At 41.1% G+C, this 15,783-nt stretch overlaps 1 protein-coding gene across 1 annotated transcript in view; it reads left to right on the top strand.

Moving 5' to 3' along the window:
• The window catches only part of abcc2 (ATP binding cassette subfamily C member 2), a gene marked incomplete at its 3' end in the record, with an annotated part of 254,616 nt that overhangs the window by 39,211 nt on the left and 199,622 nt on the right, over positions 1–15,783 (top strand). Inside the window, exons 7-8 of the mRNA XM_084321278.1 lie at positions 1,392–1,641; positions 3,262–3,449. Coding sequence (XP_084177404.1) covers positions 1,392–1,641; positions 3,262–3,449 — 438 coding nt within the window. The remainder of the gene's footprint in view (positions 1–1,391; positions 1,642–3,261; positions 3,450–15,783) is intronic.

The following is a 15,783-nucleotide window of genomic DNA, read 5'->3' as shown; positions in this document are numbered from 1 at the left end:
AGCTGAGCGTACTACGGGTATTGCACTACCACCCCTGCAGGACTTATATAACAGGAGGTGCAAATCCAGAGCCTGCAGAATTATGAAAGACCCTCACCACCCCAACAACAGCCTGTTTAAGCTGCTGCGGTCAGGCAAGCGCCTACAGTCACACGCTGCAAGAACAGAGAGACTCCGACTCAGCTTCTTCCCCCAGGCCATCAGAACACTGAACACTGAACTCTCCACTCACAAATACACATGAGCACACACAGACACACACACACACAGACACACACACCACTCATGCGGCAACCGCAAAAAAAAATCACTAAACAAAATGTCACTTTAAAAAAATAGAATCTTAGAAACTGTTACGGTTGCGGTGCAAATGTGAGTCCAGTAGAGGAGGAAATAATACGAGTCGGAGAATGATTGCTCTTTCTTAGCGGTGCCTTTTAATGTAAGAACACAGAGCACAGAGAATCCAGGGAAAGATGCCGGGCGACAACTTGAGAGCAAGGTAGATACAGGAGAATAATCAAGAGCGAGAAGGTCAGCACAATCTCCAGCTCCTTCCACACGATACACGGTCTGAAGCCTTGACAGGGGTAGAGAGAACAACAAGTGAATATATAGTCAAAACCCCAAACATTCCAATGCGTCAATTAGTGACTGTAATTGACAGCACAGTGACAGCAACCAGTGGTGACAGAACAAGGAGTGACACATCAGGAATAGGGCGTTATTCTGGAAATAACTCCAGAATGACAGTGGGGTTCCTAAGACCCCCTAAGAACCCAGAACGTTACAGAAACACTTTAAAAGAAGGAGGTACTGTATAGTTTAGATACATTAAGAGTTAACATAGTAAATTGTATATTGCATAGTAGTGTATATAAGAACCAGTTTCTCAGGAACCTAGCATGTCTTTTTTCTTACCATGCATATATTGTGTCTTCTCTATTTTTGCCTAGTTTATTCTATTTTATTATTGTATTTTGCACAATCAATGCGGGCAAGACCACCCGCATTTCACTGTATGCCCTGGTATGTATGTGACAAATAAACCTCTTGATTATTGATTCTTGACATACACATTCACATACACATACACATACACATACATACACATACACATTCGCATATGCATATGCATACGCATTCACATACACATACACATACACATACACATACACATACACATACACATACACATATGGGTAGTGTAGTGATCTAAACACTCGCCTACCACAGCAGAAATCCGGTTGGTTAGCCGTCCAATAACACAATTGCCATTGTTCGAGAGTGGGAAGCCGGTGGGGTCCTGTCGTTTTATTAACAGCGACTCCTACCGGCCGGTACCTTTAATGAGTGTTTCTCTGTCCCCTGACCTCCTCCCCTCTCCCCAGCCTGGTAGTGACCGGCTACAAGCGACCCCTGGTCCAGGAGGACCTGTGGGAGCTGAACGAGGCAGACGGCACGGACCACATCAGCCAGCGGTTCCAACGCCACATGCAGACCGAGCTGAGCGCGGCCAGGGCACGGTACCAGGAGAGGCTGAAGAAGAACAAGCTCAGGGAGACCAGCCAGGAAGAGGTTGTCCAGAATGGCCTCCCGAATGGCCTGGGGAAAGGCGTCAGTCAGGACGTCCTGGTGATGGTAGGTAGGGCAAGGAAACTATAATAGAAGGAAGGATCATTACATCACTGTGTAGCGCGTGAACATACTGTACACATTGGTGCCAAGTGTGGAAACAGTTCAGTTCGGCCGATATTGAGTTGAATGGGATCAGCCATCTCCTTGTTTATGACCTTATTATGTCATTAAACAGGTTATTACCTCGGATGTCAGAATCATCTGCAATTTGTTGCATTGTTAACTAGCTAACGTTTGATATATTGGTTGATGTATATTTCCTCAGATAGCTGGTATATTTAGAATTTTTATTGAATACAAATTATAGTATAGGCTTCAATAGAACTGACACCAACGTCTGGCACCAAGCAGAGCATTCAACGCTGGTATTCTGACGTGATGACCCTTCCTTCTTTTATAGTTTCCTTGAGGTCCACTAGTTGTAATGACTGTTAAATGCCCAGGTTCAGTAGCCACTTTCACCATTTTACAAGGCTGTGATAACATTGGATGCCTTTTTCTTGCGCTCAAACGTGTGGCTCCCGAGAAAGCAGCGCTTCAATAAACGCGGGGTCTGTAGTTTGGAGGAGACACGCAGACGGGAAAAATGGCATCCAAAAAGGCGTCTGATGTGATCAGACTTAATAGGTTCTGAATGATTGGAAAGTGACTGGAGTGACATGACACACCTAAAGTTGATCAGCATTTGGCTGGTGACTGGACATTTATGGACGGAGCATACAAGCACATGCACCCACGGTGACCCACCCACACACTCCTTTACCCCTTACCCTAACTTTAACAATAAGGTTACCTTAACCAGAGTTAATTATATTGTTTACGGTGGTGGCGGAGAGGAGGAGCCTTGCTAAGCTCCATGCCATCAGGGACAACCCCTCCCACCCACTATACACAGACTTGGCTGAGAGGAGGAGCATGTTCAGTGCTAGACTATAACACTCCCAATATGTAGCACTGAACGGCACAGGAATTCCTTCATTCCGACAGCCATCAGACTTTACAATGCATCACTGTGCCTCACTGCATCACTGAGCACAGGGTGACAGTACTATCTTCCTGGACTTTTACTTTTAAACCAATTTTACACTTACTGTATAGTTCTGTATATTTTTACTGTATATTTTATATTAGAATGTAACATAGGAAATGTATATCCCGGACCGTATTTTATTCTTATTCGTGACTTTTGTTTTTGTCTACCTAAATGTTTACTGTTTACTGTGAGCGATTTGTAGTGTCAAATTTCCCTCGGGATGAATAAAGTATCTCTATTCTATTTACACTGCTTAATTTTATCTTTACCATAATTATATTGCCTATATTTATGTCTTTCTACTATTACCATGCCTGTACCTGTATCCCCCCCCCCCCCATGTCCCCAAGGGGATCAATAAAGGAATATCTTATCTTATCTTAAAACATACATGCCTAATCCTAACCAGTAAATTCAAACCCTAATTCGAACCTTAACCACCACTAATCCTAAAACCAGCAGTTTTCCCTTGTGAGGACTGGACCTCACAATCCTCACAATCCAAAATGTCCTCATATGAAAGGTGGACTGTCAAGTGCTATGCCTCGGAAGTACAGTACTGTACATACTTCATTTAATTTTTTTTTCAGGAGGAAAGGGGAAAGAAGGAAGATGAGAACAAGGAGAAGAAGAAAAAAGAGAAGAAGAAAGAGGAGGACTACCCCAAGTCATGGCTTATCACCACCATCTACAAGACCTTTAAAGGGGTTCTGCTTGAATCTGCCTTCTTCAAACTTCTACAGGACTTGCTGGCTTTTGCAAGTCCACAGCTTCTCAAGTGAGTCGCGCACATCTGGGGTTGAGTTGAGTTGAGTTGAACCTTTATTATTCGCTTTGAAGAAGTCTTTATTTGTCATGCAGCAACACACACATGTAAGATGGGCGACACACAGGAACACCCACACATGCATTGGGTCACCGATGGGGAGAACATGCAAACTCCACAAAGAAAGGCCCAACAACCTGGTCCCCAAATGGGAATCATTCTTGTGTTCTTTGACACAATAGTTAGGATAGATTTTTTTACTGAACACAAAGTGAGGAAAAACACAGATTTTTGGCCTGAACTCCAATTTGAACTCCCACCGTCTCTATTATCATGCTGTATACTGAGGCTTCTCATTGCAATGATGGTGTTGCATCAGCTAGAGCACTGAGGTCATCGAATTAGGTGCTTTTAGATGTCCCAAGGTGGTCTAGGTTAAAGACTAAAGGTCAGTTAGAGCACTGAGGTCATCGAATGAGGTACTTTTAGATGTCTCAAGGTCTAGGTTGGCTGCCACCAAGCTGTGGAATAATCTGCCACTACAAATTTGGTCTGCCCAGACCCTAGAGATGTTTAAGTCACAGCTGAAAACTCCTTTGTTTTGTCAGGCTTGTTAAGCCATACATCCATGGTCCTGTTGTGACTATTGTCCACAAGGCAGGGTTTTAAAAAAGACCTCCGTCCAGACATAAATGCAGAAACGCAGATAATATGTTCCAACAAGCATGCCAGGCCAGTAGGTGCCAGGTGGCGATAAGCAATATCTCAAATACCATAGCAACAGTCTGAGCATGCGTAGTGAGCTGATTTTCATTGGTGGCAGCAAGTCACACCCGCGCCTCTCCCTGCCATCTACAGGTGTCTAATCTTGAGTTTCCGACCCCCAGTAAGCTAACCATGGATAAATCCAAAAAAGAAAGGTTTCAGAGGAAAATAGAGGGTTTAATTCAGCGTGGACAGATTAATTTGCTTTCACTACTAACAATGCAGGCTTACCTGTATGCTTGATATGTGGCGCGAAATTAGCGAACAACAAAAAAAACATCACTCGCCACTTAAAAAAATCTAAAGCATGTATTTAACAAACTCAAAGATTTTCTGAATACGGTTTTATATTAACTTAATAAATAAATGAAGTGAATCTTTATCACCATAAATCAAGCTCAACTTCTTTCATGCAACAGTTGAGTCTGTCCTTCTGTATGGCAGTGAATGCTGCACCCTGAAGCCCACCCTGCAGAAGTCCCTGGATGGGTGCTACACCGGAATGATGCGTGTGGTGCTCAACATCAACAGGGATGAGCATGTCACTAATGGGGGGGGGGGGGGGGGGGGGGCGCTAAGGGTGAGCGAGAAAGTGGCAGTCAGGAGAATGAGGCTGTGGGAGCCAACACACGGGCATCGGTCACAAGGACGTCCCACATTAACACATGTGGACGTACTGATGAGAGATGCGGGAGCAGAAAGCACCGGCGAGCTAGCCAGATGCATGGAGGATCGGGATGACTGGAAGCACCAATGGAGGGCCCGTCCGAGGACGACCTAGATAGATAGATAAACACAACCTTAAGAGAGAGAGAACTAACAACGCCTGACGGCCAGTGGTGCAGTCGTAATATGGGCCAAGGCCAAACGCCACGTGCACGCTCGCTCCCGCGCACGCGCATACATGTTCCCTCGGTTGCGCACAGAACAAATGATACAACTTGTCTCATCCTTCCAGTCGGGAGATCAAGCAACCCCCCACCTACATGGCTTGTATTTGGTTGTCGGTATCCTATTATTATGCAAAGTCTAGGTGATAAGTGCCGGCGGCCGGGGTATACGGCGCGACGAGTCATTTTTGTGTGGCCGGCCGGCACTTATCACCTAGACTTTGCATAATAATAGGATGCGCGTACTTCTGCCTCAGTGACGAAGCCCAAACGTCGTTTGACCGCGTATGCCCAGCACTGCACCCCTGCTGACGGCACGGGCACACTGCTGACGAATGAATTTCACGTGCGGCTCCCTCGTGAGATCGCGTGCCTGGTCAGGCACACTGGACCTACGACTTGAGCGCTCAAAAGCGCACCGAGGAAGGCACATTTCGCTGCTGTCGGGACAAAACCTCATAACTCCAAAAACCCAACTTTTCAGCAGATGAAAAAAACTAACACAGATTTGAGGGTGAATAGAGTTAGGAGGTTTAGACAGATGATCGGTTTAATGCTTTCCCATTGTTTAAACTTTGTAAAACCCACACACACATATGGAGGATGATCTACGGAGTTGATTTATATAATAAAAAAATAATTAAAAAAATGGAGTTATGAGGTTTTGTCCCGACAGCAGCGATTTACATTGGGACAGCTGTAAATGCCTAGTCTATATGTGAAGTCAGTCATTTTAGAATGATGATCAGTGTGACTGTACTCCTGAAAGAGCAGCGTGGAGCCCCCCAGCAGCAAGAGCTCTCTCTCTCTCCCTCTCTCTCTCTCTCCCCCCCTCTCTCTCCCTCTCTCTCTCCCTCTCGCTCTCTCTCTCTCCCTCACTCTCTCTCTATCTCCCCCCCCTCTCCCCCCCCCTCTCTCTGTCTCTGTCGGGACAGACAGGCAACCAGATATAGACAGATAGACAAACAAACAAACAGACAGACAGACAGACAGACAGACAGACAGGCAACCAGATATGACAGATAGACAAACAAACAGACAGACAGACAGACAGACAGACAGACAGACAGACAGACAGACAGCCAGACAGACAGGCAACCAGATATGACAGATAGACAAACAAACAGACAGACAGGGCGGGGTACTAACTATAGTAATATTGTTTATTTGCATTGGGAAAGATACAGACACATTAGCTGGCTGAACAACATCTATTGAAAGATAGAGAGAAAATAAGAGAGAGAGAAAAAGATAGAGCTGTACTGTATTGTATACCCATTCTGCAATCTGTTAATAAAATATACACTGATATAAGCCTACTGGTTGCTGTTCAATCATAATAATAATAATAATAATCATAATTACCATAATTAGCTGTCAGGAAACAAATAAAACGTTTGTCATTATAGGTGACAAAGTGGATTGACTTAATGACTGCTATATCCTGCTATTATTATTATTATGAAACATAGTAATAGTTATATGTATAAACAAACATACAGACAGGGGGGGTTGGGCGTTTATTTGCAGATACAGACACAGCTGGTTGAACAACATCTATATCTGTGGTAAGAATGCAGATATTCAATTGTATTTCTGTGACAATGCGCGTAGCGCACGCCTCCCGCGCCGCCTCGATCCGATTGAAGCGAAAAGATAGCTTGCCGCTCGGGAGCCGCTCGCGAGGCGCGCTCCCGCTTGCGGCCAGTGTGCCTACTATCGTCCGTTAACATGGGAGCGGAAGTGAAGAGGCAGCCGCCCGTCCGTCCGTCCGTGTTCATTCATCAGCAGTGTGCCCGTGCCGTGATGCTCTGTCAATAAGTCAAACTTTATTAACACACGTAATTTCTCTCTCTCTCTCTCTCTCTATCTCTCTCTCTCTCTCTCTCTCTCTCTCTCTCTCTCTCTCTCTCTCTCTCTCTCTCTCTCTCTCTCTCTCTCCACCCGCTCGAGGAAGTGTATTTCCACTCGCTCTGTTGTTGAGCGAATGGTTGCGCTACAACCATAGAGGGGGCGTTACTGCAGATCGGTTCCTTGCTACGTAGGACATCGAGTCAAATCAGAATAGCTTAGTTCACTGGGGGAGGAGATTGTCTCAACTGAATTGGAGCAATCCGCCAAAATGAGAATTAGAGACACAGACCCCATTGATACAAACCCCCATTGCTAGGAAACAATGCTAAACACTGGAAAAGGCCATTTATAAGACACGGGACCTCATGGCCATTTGGATCCGTCTAAAATCACACACAGCCAGTATTTCTAAACAGACTTGCATAGTCCGTGGGGCTGTTTGTAGAAATTATAATATAAATATATGAATGAATGAATAAGTTTATTTTTGAACATGTATTCTCCATATTCCTCCAAACAAATCATGGTATCTAGCTCCGTCTAACAGAACAATCATAACAACAAAAGATTTAGAAAATTTAAAAAACATAAAAAAAAGGAATTATAAACAAAAGTCAAGAGCAATGTATTTAGTTAGCAGGCATGTCCAAAAAAGGAGTAGAGGGAAGCTAAGCTTATTGATCCCTACCCCCTTACATTTACATTTGTTCTTCCATTAATTTGACTAGATATAACATAATTTAGTATAATACTATATAGAATATACGTTTACTTATAGTACGAAGAAAAAAAAACTTGATTCACTTGACAGCAGTGAATACAGTACAGCACTACATAACACAATATAACATAACTTTGTTTATCCTCATTACTCATTTCTGTATTTCTCTAATGTGTATTTTTTAAGCTGCTTTTTAAATTGTGCCATATGTTTACTCAGTTTGATGTATTCAGGTAAGTTATATTCTCCTTCCCTGTCTCTGAACCATTTTTTTTAATGTTGCCTGGGATTAGTTTGTATCTGGCTTTGTATACAATGAGGGCAGTTTTGAAATCAACTAGGTCCATACATTTCAATGTTTGTAGCTTTATAAATAAGTTATTGGTGTGTTCATAATATCCTACATTGTTGATTATTCTTATTGCTTTTTTTTTGCATGGTGCACATTGGCTGTAGACTGCTTTTGTAGGTATTACCCCACACCTCCGCACAGTAGTTCATATATGGTGTACAGTACAGTGTATACAGTGTTTTTTGGTTTAGAATGTGTCTTATCTTACATAAAACACCAACACTCCGTGCCTGTCCTGACATATTTGACTTGAGGTTTCCAGTTGAGTTTGTGGTCTATTATTACACCCAGAAATTTATTCTCAAATACCCTTTCCAGTTTAATACTATCAATCATTAGTTCAACCGGTGTGTTTTCTTGTATATCACGTTTACCAAATATCATGATTTTTTTTTTATTTTTATATTTAAAGGAAAACTCCAACATTTTGGGAAATTAGCTTATTTAACATCTTCCCTGGAGTTAGACAAGAAGATGCATACCTTTTTTGTCTCTGTGCGTGCATTTAGCTTAGGGAACAGTCGCTCTGTTAGCGTAGCTTAGCTTCATCACTGGAAGTGGGGGAGGGTTTGAGCCTGACGTTCCCTACAGTGCCCTACAGTCACGAAATACACTCCAAATACAACTCCAAAACGTTCCTGTAAACATGTTGTGACCTATGTATTTACCACGTGGAGAAATTAAAAATAATTGAATTCGACAATTATGTTTTCTAAGCAGATATACTCTGAACTATTTTTTGCCGAACGACTCCTCTCTGAGCGCAGTCAGTGATTTCTACGTGAAGCCGTGTTTGTTTACATTCTCATTCATTCAAAGGATCCGAACCGATTGAAGTTTATGGTTACCATGACTTAAAATCCTCTTACCTTGACGATTAAAAGCCTCCCCAATTTAGAAAACAGTAATCCAATGGCTGGTATTGATATACTACTAACTCCTGCACGCTAACGGAGCTAACCGGACACTCAAGCAGATAACGAGAGCAATGACTTCCTTTCTGGGGGGTTTCAAAATAAAAGAGCGACGTCTATAGCAGCGGAATACGTTTATTTTGTACATTATCTAACGTTAACACGAACCTAAACTAACGTTACAACTAACCTAAAGTTAGTTTAGGTTCGTGTTAACGTTAGATAATGTACAAAATAAACGTATTCCGCTGCTATAGACGTCGCTCTTTTATTTTGAAACCCCCCAGAAAGGAAGTCATTGCTCTCGTTAACTGCTTGAGTGTCCGGTTAGCTCCGTTAGCGTGCAGGAGTTAGTAGTATATCAATACCAGCCATTGGATTACTGTTTTCTAAATTGGGGAGGCTTTAATTAGAAACACCTCCACCTTGTGGCGGGATTATCTCCTCTGCCAGTTTGGGCCCCACATTACAAAGAATCTGTTGAACCCTTCTGCCACCTCATTTTTCTTACTTACTGACTTTCCCTCATCTATAAATTCATCTGGAAAGGCAGAACTAGTTGATTTATTTCTTATAATTGAGTTTAATATATTCCATGTTCCCTTTATGTTATTTTTATTTTTTCTAATACATTATTATAGTACTCTTTCTTACATTTTCTAACAATATCAGTTAGTTTATTTTTGTATAGTTTAGCTATACTTAATTTCTTTCTCTTTATTTCTATGTTTTTATAAATTCTCTATATAAGGTGTTCTTTTTTTTTGCAAGCCTTCAACAGACCGCCTGTAATCCAGGGTTTGTCAGATTTTTTAGCATTTGTTCTACTTTGCTGCATTGGACAGCTTCTGTCATATAACAGCAGGAACATATTGAGAAAAGAATCATAAGCAGAATCCACATCTACTGATTCATATACATATATATAGGCCTATATTTTTTGTCATTCATTCCATAACACGTAGAATAAATATTTACAGATTTTTTTTTTTAATTGTTCATTTGCATGTTCTTGGTATCTGATTCTAGGGACATCTATGGATCTCAGGGAATGTATTCCCAGTGTCAGACATATTGTGTATGTTAGGCTTGAGTAAATGGTAATGAACCAAAGGAGAATATCAATTATATATATTATTTTGTATCTTTGACTGTGAATAACACCATGCTAAAATTGACCAGACCTGAAAAATCTAAGCAAATTAATAAAGGGAAGATGATTAAACAGAACGTTTTGTAGATACAGTACTGAATTCTGCCATCCGGACACATGCAATTTGAAATATGATTATAGAATATCAGGCCTATAAATTACCTTATCATGGCCAAGTCGCACATCTATGGATCGGGACAAATCTCCCATTTCCAATGGCAGAATTCAATCTGGATTTAGTATCACCAGGCGTGATTCACAAACCGTGAATGAAATCTACTGTAAGTAAAGTACTTTTTTATAATGTAAAAAAAATTGTGGCGTAATTTCCTAGCGTACATTTTCGTCTTTTTCCGACTAGATTTCTTTAACTCATATTTCACTAATAACACTTAAACCATTGGTAAACAAACATATTGCTGAAAATATACACCTTGACTGCTGTTTTGACCGGGTTACAGTCTTTACTCTTGGCTACATTTGAAAAGAAAAACGCAACATTAATTCATACATTCTCTAGAGATGGATTTATGGCGTGATGTCATTGTGGGTCCGGTAACCCCACAGGTTTAAGAGGTTAAACCACCTGACAAAGTACTTTTGCACTTTGATTAGCTAAATCTCCATCAAATCATCTTCTCCTACTAGATATGACCCCAAGGACCCAGAGAAAAGCCACATTAATTTATGTTATTTTCACAAACTCCCCCCAGTCTGTATCAGTCTGGTGTATTTTGCTGTGATATCAGTGACCACTGTTGTATTGCCTGTGTCCGTTCATATTGTTCTGCTAAGCAGAATGTCCGGATCAGTAGTAAACGCATCCTGAAAAACTTCAACTCTTCTTACATGACCTTGCCAATGTTGAATGGTATAGAGTCAGTCAGATCACCTCTGTAGATGATGCATGGATATATTTCTGTGACCTGTTCAGTGCCATTATTAACAAGCAACTTACTTACTTAGGCCCATAATAATAATAATAATAATAATAATAATAATAATAATAATAATAATAATAATAATAATAATAATAATAATAATAATAATAATAATAATAATAATAATAATACATTTATTTTATATAGTGCCTTACATAAGGCATCTCAAAGCGCTTTACATACATGGCATTATAGCATACGGACAAACACAGTACATGGACAAACACAGTGGGATGGACTTTCACAATGACGACATGCATGGTGGGGATAATACAGAGAGAGGGAGACAGCTTAGAGACAAGACAGAGATAACATTTTAAAATAAATAATAATACTAAAATATAGGTGCAGTACAGATGTGGAAATGTAAGTGATGCAGGGGTTGGGGGGTCAGGAGTGAGGGTATGAAAGATTGAACAGGTGGGTCTTGAGGTGGGACTTAAATGTTTCTACCCAACAGTGGCATCGCGTGGGTAAAATAACAGGGGATGCCAAAAAATTATATTTAAAAAAATATATATATATTTCTTTTTAATATTTAAGTCAAGCAGTCACCATGTACACTACAGTATGGCTTGGCGGCCAGTCAAACTTTATTTTTTTTATTTATTTAACAGATTGCAGAATGGGTACAATACAGTACGGCTCAATACACACAATTTTATAAGGGGATGCAGACCAGAGAAAGACGTTTGTCTTGTTTACATCAGGGTCCCCCATTTTCAATTCATAGTGACATTTATGACATAGGGACATACACAACATACATGACATTTATGGCATAGGGACATACATGACATACAGGGGGGACCCTGATGGGGGACCCTGATGTAAACAAGATGAAAGTCTTTCTCTGGTCTGCATCCCCTTAACAATTGTATGTATTGAGCTGTACTGTACTGTACCCATTCTGCAATCTGTTAATACACTTTTCAATCAATCAATCAATCAATCAATCAATCAATCAGGTATTTAGTACTGTTACATTTGTGACATATACGATATTCAAATATACAGCAGTGTTACCCATAGATCCTGACAGAGTATATACATATGATGGGGAGGGGACTGTAGAATTGTTTTCATATTTAAGCCAAATAATATATATAATATATTTCTCCCTCCCTCGCTCTCTCTCTCCCTCTCTTTCTGAATATTACACACACACAACACAAATATATACACACACACACACACAGTGGTTGCCTGCAGGAGGTCTGGTTTGATTATGAATCAGAGAGAGAGAGAGAGAGAGAGAGAGAGAGAGAGAGAGAGAGAGAGAGATATGGCGTCAGAGCGTTTCTCAGCGTCTTGCAAGATATTGCTGACATGGCAGAACATACATGTATACAGTAGCCTGTGGCAGTACAGTATGACTCAGCGAGTCGGCGCCGCCGATAACACAGTATATGACACGGCAGAATATACAGTATGGCTCCCCACACACACACACACACACACACACACACACACACACACACACACACACACACACACACACACACACACACACACACACACACACACACACACACACACACACACACACACACACACAGCGGCATCACTTATGAAAAGTTATTAGGTTATTAGGTACTCACAGACAGTCACCATTGTTGCAGCTGACGCTGCGGCTGCAAAGTAAAGTCAAGCAACGTCCACAATCACAAAGTTCTCCAAGTCCTGTGGGTATTCTCCTAAACTCTTCTGCAGCTGAGCGAATTTCAGGTCTCCTCAATGAATTAATCCGAGAGAGGAATCCGAATTTCAATCAATCAAACAATGCTGTTTGTTTAGACATTAAGACTTGCATAACGTTAGCTAGCTATCTCCGGGGTTCCCTCGTATTGTTTGTTGTTTTGATTCGAACATGGCCGCGAGGCATGTATATTTTCCCTAACACAGTTTCACCGAGGCGATGACGTCGTCACGTTTAGGCCTAACAAAAATAATGGTTTGTTTCCGGTTGCCGACCGACCCTGCCGATTTAGGTGCGACCCAATATATTTTATGAGTTTTAAAAGAAAATTATAATTTATTTATTTTTATTTTTTTTTTAGAATAAAGTTTCATAGAAATCTTAGTCAAACCTTTAGTATTATGGATATTAGACATGCTGGCAGAGTACATGCATCCATGTTGTTGTGAACATTTGAATTAAATAAAGAAATTCCCTATCCATAGTCGCCGTGGGAAAGAATAAAATAAAAAAATAAAATAAAATAAATTCCCTACCTACCCATGGCCTAACTGACAACCAACAGGAAACAAACAATATTTTTTTTTATGCCTTAGCTTTTAATGTGATTTGATTGGTCCATCGGTGGAAACGTTCTGGACCTGCCTCGCCTCCAGGGCGGCAATTGGGCAGAGGCTAGGCTGCTTAGTTTGCTGACAGCCCCATTTTAAGGTGTGGGCAGGGCTTTAGTAAGCTCGAATCTTATTGGCTAGTATTGGTTTTGGAATCCACACATACATGAATCACATGCTGGAAGCTGGAGAAAGACACCCCTCCCCTCTGCCTCAGCTCTCCTCTGCTGCAGTGAGCACAGTGAGTCTGACAGTGTGTTAGAGAGAGTGAGAAGGAGAAGAGGGAGACATTTAAAAAAAAACATTATAACACAGATGAAAAATAATGAATTTTTATTATTATTGTAAACTATATAAAAAAAAATCTTGAATTTTTTTCTTCCATATTTCATATTAATCATATTAATTCATATTTTCATAATGGGGAGGCCTGGCTTCCATTGGCTTCCATGAGGATTCGCCACTGCTACCCAATGGAGCATAGGCCATCTGCGACTCTTCTCCATCCAACACGGCTTTGGGCTGTCCTTTCTGCCTCCCCCCAGCTGGTTCCTTGTCTCTTGAGCTCCGCCTCAGTGTCCCGCCTCCATGTGTTATTAGGCTGCCCTCTCTTCCGCTTTCCCTGGGGATTCCAAGTCAGGGCCTTGCATGTAGTACTGGTTGCCGGTTTCCTCAAAGTGTGACCTATCCATCCCCACTTTCGTCTCAGGATCTGTTTCTCTACTGGTTCCTGTCTTCCTCTCAGCCATAGTTACTCATTCTTGATTTTGTTTGGCCACCTGATCCCAAAGATGCGTTTCAGACAGCTGTTTATATATTAACAAGCAAGCCCATCTAAAAAAAGTAAGAATTAAAAACAGACACAGTCCTTGGTTTGAGCAGGAACTTGCTGTACTCCTTCAACAAATAAATGCTGCCTGGTATAATCTCCTGGGCCCAGGAGTTCAACACTTTTAATCCCTATCTGATTGGATCAGGAAATAAAATCCAAGCTTTAATCTGGATCAAATCTTCAAAACGGGTAGTTGAAACCGACAACACAGGATTGGGATCATGGCTGTACAACTGTAAAATAAAAAGGTGGACTGAAATAAAATGGGATATAAACTAAATTAAATAGAAGCACAATAGAATATAGTATAATTATTATAAAGTAAAAAAGTAAATAGGCCAGGGCTGTACAACTGTGCAAGATGTAGTCAAGTATATACACTAGTTAGAATAAAGATAACAATACAGTGGGATGGGATATTTAGCAGCTTTGTTGGGGACTTATCCATTCATCTTTATGCTGATGACACTACTACTCTGCAGAAGCTCTATCACAAAATTATCCTTGTCCCTGTCACCCCCCTACCTTTGTTGAAATTTGCACCTAGCGTCTACAACACCCATTCTACAAATCTCAACCTGCTGAAAATCCACAAAACACACTCTGTAATTGGTCAATCATTATTTCAGTCTGCCGTGCCCACAGACTCGAATAATTTAAAGAGTCTGAAACGGGACAATTTCATCTCCAAATCAGCTTTCAAGGATACTATCATGGACATTAATACTGACACTTGCAACTGCTCTTAAACTAGAACCTGTATCTGCCTGCTGTGGCTGTTTGATTTTTCTCTGTTTGCCTTTAATCTGGTTTTGTTTTAACTTTGTATTTATTTTACCCCCTGCTCCCTATCCCTCAAGAGGCTGTGCCTTTTGCCAGGTCGCCATTGTAAATATGAATTTGTTCTTAATGACTTACCTGGTTAAATAAAGGTTCAATTAAAAAATATATATCTTCTTGCATGTTCCTTTAAGTCACTTAAAGTCACACTTTAAGTCACAAAGTCTCTTACGGTTGCTTACTGTTGTGTTTGTCCCGTGCGAATGACATCACTATGTTTGTCCCCCGCGAATGCCATCACTCTCGTCAATCAGTAGCTTGGGGTTGAAGTTTGACAGTATTCATTCAATACTTTATGAGGATGGTAAACTGATGGTCAGGTACAGTAGCTGAAACTAAATAAAATGCAAGGTAATTATTGAGCACATACTGTAGACCTCACCTGAAGACAGGTATCACATTGAAACACAAATTAAACATTTACACTTGACATTGTCTGGCCTCTTTTGCTCTATAGAAGATTAACCCCCTGGTCTGGTGAAGTAAATAGTTGAGAGATGGGAAAAACATGATCACACGCATAACGATAGCGGAGGTAGTGCAGGTATGTGACCCGAAAGGTCGTCCAATAAAATCTCCATATAAACCGGTCTCATGATGGAAAATGACAATAGGGTTCACTTCTGACAGACCTTGACCCTGTGCTCGCACAGCGTGTAGTGTGGAAATAGGTCTGGCATTGTGAGACTGGTTTGTTTGGTTTGTCGGTGTGTGAATGTGTGAGTGAATGGGTAAAATGTGAGGGACAAATTGTAAAGCACTATATAAATGCAT

Source organism: Notolepis coatsorum, assembly GCF_963971535.1.
Source record: "Notolepis coatsorum genome assembly, chromosome: 9".
NCBI classification, from domain to species: Eukaryota; Metazoa; Chordata; class Actinopteri; order Aulopiformes; family Paralepididae; genus Notolepis; species Notolepis coatsorum.
This window is presented reverse-complemented; position numbering and strand designations above follow the sequence as displayed.